This window comes from Oryzias melastigma, linkage group LG5 (assembly GCF_002922805.2).
Source record: "Oryzias melastigma strain HK-1 linkage group LG5, ASM292280v2, whole genome shotgun sequence".
Classification (NCBI taxonomy): domain Eukaryota; kingdom Metazoa; phylum Chordata; class Actinopteri; order Beloniformes; family Adrianichthyidae; genus Oryzias; species Oryzias melastigma.
This window is the reverse complement of record NC_050516.1, coordinates 1,104,532-1,112,669: the sequence shown is the minus strand read 5'-3', so window position 1 is coordinate 1,112,669 and position 8,138 is coordinate 1,104,532. Positions and strand designations below refer to the sequence as shown.

Here is an 8,138-nt window from a genome sequence, read left to right as displayed (position 1 = left end):
AATGTCAATATGCCATGTTTCTTTATCAAATTTTGTTAATCATTTTTAAGCTTACAGCTATTGATATGGTAGTTTCATACACTTTATGCTACATCATAAACATACAAGAATTAGTGAGAATTGCAGCAAACTTAGCAACAGAATAACAATTAAAACACAAAAATGTCAACAAAAACACATGATGCTGCAAAGTTATAAATTGCTTTTATTTGGCAAATTGGGGAGTATAGTTGATTTAAACATGATCTTTTTTGCCAAACATTGTGTCATAGTTATCACAGGAAATCACAAACAGGTGATTTTATTAAGTGTGCAAATTTCTAATATTGTGCCCTTTTTGTGGAGAAAAAAAAAACATCTAGTAGGGGAAACGCATGAGTACATAGTTTGCCTGTGAGTTTTTCTTTTTTCAAATGTCTGAAAATAAAACCAAAAGCGTGTAATTCGTAAAAAGGAAGCCACAACTTTAGTAGTTGAGCCTTTCAAATCCCATGACTGGCGGAGCAGTATTTCCTCTGAGAGGGTGGGGCGCCCTGACACAACTCCACAACGCTAACTTCACTGAGCTGCAGCCATCTTGCTCAGAGCTTCGGGTGAGAACATTTTTAAAAATTTGGTCGATAAACTTGCTGCAAACCCCACTTTTGCGCCACCAAAAGTCGCGGGATAAAATTCAGGAGAGAAATACTTCGAACAAATAGAATCTACACGGGTCCTGATAAAAAGATTCGGTGAAAACCGGAAAGCCTCGATACGATGTTGAACTGCCTCGTAGATCCCTTGGAATGACAGCTGAAGCCATTGGTACCGCCTTTTACCATGCAGGGCAGCCAATCACAGCGCCCAAAAGTCCCCGGTTGGCTGTTGTGCGCATGCGCACGTCAGTTGGTAAGCGCCTCACTTTTCACAAGCTTGCAAGAGTGTGAAGATGGCGGTCGGCCCCGGCCCGCTGGAAGAACTCTTTTTACAGTCAGGGGTGAATAAAGCGGTAGTTTGTCATCTTTCACGGTCTGTAGACTCACAGTTGACGGTCCTGTGTCACAATAACAGTTTGGGTAATAAAACGAGGCAGTCGGTAACTACATTGAAATAGTTCCGGGACTAGGGGGGGTAGCGCGAGCTAATGTCCAGCTGGGACTTGGTCAAGGCGATTGCTAAAGCAGGTACGACGTAGTTACTAACGTCACTTTCTCTTTTATCTCTCGGTTTTACACACGAAAAGAAAGCAGAGGAGCAAACTGCGAGGAGCAGTAGATGTGCCACAGAGTTCCCCCATCACATTCGAGCGTTCGTGCTCCTTGTTTGAACAAGTTAAAGTGCAGGGGGGGTCTCCACATGACGAGCTCCCCGCGGCTCATCGATGGCCAGCGCGGGACACGAGCCGGGCAAAACACTCGACGATGCCGGTGACCGCGTAACTTTGCTCCCCAACCACTCGGGGAAAGTCGGCTCGTACTCGGCGCAGACTTTCAATGGGAGCCAAACTATGAACTCTCACAATGCAGGAAGCGCTGCCCCGGCTGAGGGGACGACGGTGACAGGTGCCGCTGGGACACCGACCGTCAGCAGCGGGGCAGCGCTGTCAAAGGGGCTGCTCGGTGCGACCGTGCCCCCCTCGTCGGGCGGCGTCATCCAGACGCCGCTCTTGACTTCGGACGGTGTTGCTGCCGCGGCTCAAGCTGCGAGCCAGGCTCCGGGACCCACAGTGACACTAGTCCGGCCGCCTATGCAAACCCCGGGATCCTCTGTGACTTTGAATGGGAACAATTCTGTAAACTCCGCTGATGGAAGCAGCACCACCGAGCAGGCAGGTGTTGCGCTGGCAAACAATGGCCAGCCCTGCAATGCTGGCTCAGGGAGCGCAGGTACACACATTATAAAAGCAGAGCCCCCCACAACCATTATACAATCAGCACCGCAGCCTGCGGGGACCCCCAGCGTGGTGAGCGCACCCCAGATCCCCGCCATGGTAGCTGGCGGGATCCGGGCTCCGAACCCTCAGATGTTGGCCCCAAGACTCCCCCAGCCCTCCCCGGGACAGCCCAGTGTTCACAACATCCAGCTTCCTGCGGGTGAGTAAACAAACACAAATAAACAACTTCTAGGCTTTTCTCTGCAGACAAGAAAACTTTTTAAAGCCTGCTATATCAAATAATTGACAAAAATAATAATTTTCTTTGTAATTAGAATAATAATAATAAAAAACCTTTTGTGAAATCCACAAAACACTGCAATATCATTTTTTTCACAAGATATGAAAAGTATAAAATATGATACGCTGGGGGATTTGATACGTTTTTGCTCACAAAAATATTAACATGAGTGTTAATCTTTGATCCCTACACGCTGTAACCGTTTTATAAACAATTATTAACAACAAATTTAGCATACAGCAAATAATTATCAAATAATAAAAATAATAGATGATGATGTATTCTCACCATAAAGTTTTGAAAATTAGCAAAACTTTTCCTGCTAAAAATTGTTTTCCGGAGGCAGCCATTTCGAAAAGCCCTTCTACTGCCCCTAGTGGAATGATGATGCAATTACAGGACAGAAAATGGAGATTATGTTCTATGGAAGCCAAAAACAGCCCGCCTTACGCATTCCGTCACATGCACCAGCCCTCTCCTTTTATTTCCCCAAAACCTTCAAAAAACCTTGATTGACAGAATTCAGGGCAACGAAAATCTGCAAATGGTGCATTCACTGAACAAACTTTGTTTTTTTCTCGTAATAGCATGATAGTGGATCTTGTTATAACTAGAAAAGATTAAAAAAAAAAAGTAGAGCAGGCAGTTTTCGACTCCTGTAAAATACAATTTTATCCGTTTAAGAAAAGTTTTGGCCATGCTAAAATGCATGTATTACATTTAATACTCACACACACACACACACACACACACACACACACACACACATATATATATATATATATATATATATATATATATATATATATATATATATATATATCTGAAGGAGTTTTTCAATTTTTTCTCCAGGAATGGTGCTTGTGCGCAGTGAGAGTGGACAGCTGCTGATGATTCCTCAGCAGGCCCTTGCTCAAATGCAAGCCCAGGCCCAGGGAGGCATGGCCCCCCGGCCTTCTACACCCACTAATATGCCTCTAGGCCAGGTAAGCTTTTTACCTCTTTTTTTGCTTGTTTTTGAAAGATTATAAGAACTGCAGAAGTTTTGTCCAGCTTTTCAAACGGTCAGCCAATATCTTCTATGAATTGTTACGGCAACCACAAACTATGACATTAACTGAATCATTTGTAAAATGATTTTTTATACACTTATTGTGTGCTGATCTGTTTAACTTCGTTCACTCTCAGTCCCCAGGAAACACAATCATCAGTAGGCAGGTGTCTCCGACCACCATAATCCGACAGACCTGTCCAACTCCAACGCCACTCACGGCTTCTACCACTCTTCACAGGCCTCCCATCCTGCAGGTGAGAGGACATAAACCGATTCACAAAAAATATTTAGTATAAGTGAAAAACTCTGTCATTACCTCCTCATGTATTTTCCATTACAGTCGAAATATTTACCCACCAGGAAACACAGTGTTAAAGGTTGCTTCCTATTTCAGATTAAATAAACATGTTTTTGTTTCGGGCTGCACGGTGGCGCAGTGGTTAGCGCTCTCGCCTCACAGCGAGAAGGCCCTGGTTCAAATCCCGGCTGGGACCTTTCTGTGTGGAGTTTGCATGTTCTCCCCGTGCATGCGTGGGTTTTCACCGGGGACTCCGGCTTCCTCCCACCGTCCAAAAACATGCTTCATAGGTTAATTGGTGACTCTAAATTGCCCCTAGGTGTGAATGTGAGAGTGAATGGGTGTGTGATTGAGGCCCTGCGACAGACTGGCGACCTGTCCAGGGTGTACCCCGCCTTCGCCCATCAGTAGCCGGGTTAGGCTCCGGCACCCCCGCGACCCCGAAAGGGAAGAAGCGGTCAAGAAGATGGATGGGTGGATGGATGTTTTTGTTTCATTCAAAGACCTGGATTTACAAAGACATGTTGTATAAAACAGGTTAGAAACATTTGAAGGACAAAAATGTGTATCTTGAGTTTTTGATGTCTTTCAATGGGCCTTTTATAGTGCTGTTGTAACATTTTTTTCATTGCCATAAGAGTTGTACTTTTTTACAAGGATATATATTTTTTTACTAATGATTGTAATAGAGTACAACTTATGGAAATGTTGTTTATAGAATCACAGTTTTACGTAAATCCATGTAAATTGATGTAAATTCTATAGTAAACAGTGATTTAAAATATATATTTATCATAACTTTTATTTAAAAAACTTTATCGCTTATATATGTTATGTTTGTGCAAGAGCAACTGTAAAACTTCAACAATTTTCACAAAAAGTATCAAGTATATGTATGTTGAAAAGTAAAAAACAGGTTGTCACACTGAGATTTTATTCACTTTTAAATGTTAAAAAAACCTAAAAAGATTTATTAAAAAATTGTTTGTGAAAAAAACAAAAAAAAAGTTAACTTTAGGACTGCATGGTATTGGAAAAAAAACTTGTGATGTGTGATATTAGTGAATAATATTGATATGACTACATGTCCATGTAAAAAAAAACAACTACATTTCCATTTCACTGCATCAGTTTATTAAATTAAATTCAACAGAACTTAAATTATACTACAAATGACCCATGTCTACATAGGAGGTGAGTATCTTATATAAAAAGGTCCATCCGATTAGTCAAATGCGAAAAGGACTCTGTTCAATTTGTTAAATAAGCTGCCATATGATTGTTTTTGCATTTAAGGTAGCTATTTATCGCAATTTAAATAATCTTTTCTACACGTGTGTTCCACAGGCAGATATTGCGATGGTGATAAATTTGCAATGTTTTCTGCAGGCCTAGTCAAATTGTTTAGACTCATTATGTAAAGCTTGTTCTTCCAAACTTATTTGACTAGAGCAGTCTGGGTAGAGGAACTTATTCAAAAGTTTCAGCAAATGTGCAGTGATTGAAAAACGTTAAGATAAATGTGTGAGAATTAGTTTAATTTAGAGGATCTGAAGCAATCCATCCATGAATAAACCCTGTAGGATCTGGTTTAGGTCTTCTAATGAGTCTCTATCTACAGGGTGTCCCATAAGTCTCCATAAATAAACCATTTTTATTTACATTTACAGAAACAGCAATTGTGTACAAGGCATTATGAGTAACCTGGATAATAAGTTAGGAGTGTGTCTTCAGGATAGTTTCAGGCCACTGTGGGGCATTTAGAATAGAATCAAATGTTTTATTGTCATCATACAAGGAGTGTGATGAATTTAAAGGTGGTCATCATGTCAATGTTCATTGTAAGTCATTGTGCTTGGGATGCTTATATTGTTATCTAAAGTAAAATTGTTTCTTTGTTTCAGGATCATGTTTCTCCATTTTGGTCAATTTAGTGCCTAAAAGAAAATAAATCCACTTAAGTTTGACAAATTCCCAATCAAATAGGTTTAAGAATTCAGAAATTGCTGACTTGTACACTTTATGCTTGAGCTCTGATTGGTGCAACCATCTGGAAGTGCTCTGATGCTGACATTATTTTTCCCCACAGAGCTCAGTTGGGGCCCCGAGGACTCTCAGCCAGCCAGCTGGGACCAGCATCACCTCAGTGACAGTGAGCAAAGTAAGCACAACCATTGTGTGTATGTGTGCATGTGTTTACTGTACTGTGGTGTTGATGACTTGTCTTTGGTTGATAGGAAACGTTGGAGAACGTGAAGAAATGCAAGAACTTCCTGGCGACACTGATCAAGCTGGCCTCCAGCGGGAAGCAGTCGTCGGAGACTGCAGCCAGCGTGAGGGAGCTGATCAAAGACCTGCTGGTGAGCGAGCCCAGCAGATGGAAACCACATTAATTATGACCGGAGCTTTAGCTCTGCTCTTCAACCGTTGATGCAATCTACGTAAATCAGCTGATTCTGTTATGCAACTAACTTTACATTAGATCAGTTGATGTCAAAAACAGCGTTTCTCTGTGTCAGAATTAGCGGATTCGTGGAGATTGGACTCCTCTGGTGTTAAAGACGCTATTTTGATTAAATAATAGTTTACACCTCCATCTCTGTGGTTTATCAGGAAGGCAAAGTGGAAGCAGAAGAGTTCACCAGCAGATTGTACAAAGAGCTCAACTCCTCACCCCAACCGTACCTTGTGTCTTTCCTCAAGGTTAGAGAAACGTCTCTCTTTGTTCCCTTTATTTTTAAATTATTTCATCCAATAAGAAAATAATAATAAAAAAAAAATCTTCTACATGTTTTGAACAATAACCCAAAGTTTTCTACCTGATTGAAATTGCAGAGAAGCCTCCCAGCCTTAAGGCAGCTCACCCCAGACTCAGCAGCTTTCATCCAGCAGAGTCAGCATCCTCAGCCAGCCTCAGGTCCGGCGTCCTCCTCCTCTTGCTCCTCCAGCACTGTGGTTCAGGGGAGCCCAGCCCCACGCCTCGCTGCTCCAGTCATCAAACCCCAGCTCCAACCAGCTACCAACAAGTCAGGAAACACCGTCCCTCTGGTAACTCACACCTGTCCCACCTCAATCTGAAACCTCCGTTATCCATGTGTGGAAAAGACTCATTAAAAACTCCCAAATCCTTCAAGTTAGAAGTTTTTGTTTTTTAAAGTTTAAAGTTATTTAAATCAGAAGACACTTTTTATTCTTCCCTGTATGTGTCTGTCTTATTGAAGGCCAAACAAAAATGATTTATTTCAGAAAATTTTTCTATGAGTTGGATTTTGTTTCTAAAATGTTCAGAAGTTTCCATCCAGCTGGAAGCCGTCTGTCTGATGGTGTCAAACCTTCGCCCTCAGCTCGTCCAGTCCCAGCAGAGAACTATGCTGAGGCCTCAGGTCACCACAGCGACCTCCTCCATGATGGCGGTTAGGAATCAGGTTCCCGCTCGCATCATTCTGGGACAGCAGCAGGTCCAGCTGAAGGAGCTGCAGCCAGGTGAGGTGTGAGGCCGGCAGGTAGCACCTGTCTGAGCGGGTTTTACCTACTAGCTGTGTTGAACTTGAGTTTCATTTTTGTCCTGCAGTTCCCTTGAGGCCAGACGGGACTCTGGTCTCTAAACAAGCCTTCGCTGCAGCATTGACCCCGGCCTTGAGGAACAAACTGAAGGAGGCGGGGGGCACGTTCAAGTAGGTTTACTGTTGATGTTCTAGCTGCTGAAATAATGCATACTGTCTTTAGCAAAGTCTCTGTTGATGTCAGAACCGTATCCTGGGGCCTGTTCCAAGAAGCAGGTTCAACAAATTTAGAGTTCAAACCTGAACTTAGAGTCACTGGACTCTAAATTCCCAAACTCTGGGTTTTCGGTTTCAGAACAGCTGAAAATGTTTGATTCAATCAACTTGAAGTTGTTAGAACCAGAATCAGGTGTGAGCGTCGCGATCATAAAAAGCCCTGATCAATGGAGCAAAGACAGCATGATTCACCATGGCAACGGGAACAAACACCTGAGTTTTGTACTTCCAGCGGCGGAAATTGATAAGTTCCTGCAAGCATATGCGACTATAGGAGAACATTTTCTGCAAGAAAAGCAACAGAGCTGCAGCGGTAGAACAGAAAGAAAATATCTGCAGTTATTTGAATCATTTCTAATAATGAATAAATAATGTCAGGAAGGTTATTTTGTCACTTGTTGAGTAAGGAATGGTTTTTGATCTGTTACTAATTTAACCAGTAATCCCCGTAATCGCATGAATAACCAGTTTTGGTAACCCCACCACCCCCACCTACACACACGGACATCACTGCACGCTAAAAAGAAACTGTAGCTGCCTGACATATGTTAAAAAAGCATTTATTTAATTTGAATTCTCAAGACTTAAAAACTACTTGCCGAATTCTTTTTTTAAGCGTAAAAACACTTTCCGTAGCCGGGAATCGAACTCGCAAACTCCGCAGAGGGAAGCAGCGTTGCTGACAACCGAGCTAATGTGTGACGCAAAGCAAAGGATGGTAGATGAGTTGAGAGCCTTTCCCGGTGTTTGACGCTCAATAATTTCCATTGTTAAGGGTTTAAAATAAGGAAAAGAAAACTGTATTTTTTAATAGCGAGTCCCTGGAAAAACTCACTATTTATAATATCGCTCAA

The 8,138-nt window shown here is 42.2% G+C and overlaps 1 protein-coding gene across 1 annotated transcript in view; it reads left to right on the top strand.

Annotated features, from left to right (window-relative positions):
* Nucleotides 1–462: 462 nt before the first annotated feature.
* The window catches only part of taf4a (TAF4A RNA polymerase II, TATA box binding protein (TBP)-associated factor), an 11,192-nt gene continuing 3,516 nt past the window's right edge, over nucleotides 463–8,138 (top strand). Inside the window, exons 1-9 of the mRNA XM_024269840.2 lie at nucleotides 463–2,072; nucleotides 3,006–3,139; nucleotides 3,342–3,461; nucleotides 5,595–5,666; nucleotides 5,743–5,865; nucleotides 6,119–6,208; nucleotides 6,341–6,553; nucleotides 6,850–6,988; nucleotides 7,077–7,179. Coding sequence (XP_024125608.1) covers nucleotides 1,361–2,072; nucleotides 3,006–3,139; nucleotides 3,342–3,461; nucleotides 5,595–5,666; nucleotides 5,743–5,865; nucleotides 6,119–6,208; nucleotides 6,341–6,553; nucleotides 6,850–6,988; nucleotides 7,077–7,179 — 1,706 coding nt within the window. The 5' untranslated portion in view covers nucleotides 463–1,360. The remainder of the gene's footprint in view (nucleotides 2,073–3,005; nucleotides 3,140–3,341; nucleotides 3,462–5,594; nucleotides 5,667–5,742; nucleotides 5,866–6,118; nucleotides 6,209–6,340; nucleotides 6,554–6,849; nucleotides 6,989–7,076; nucleotides 7,180–8,138) is intronic.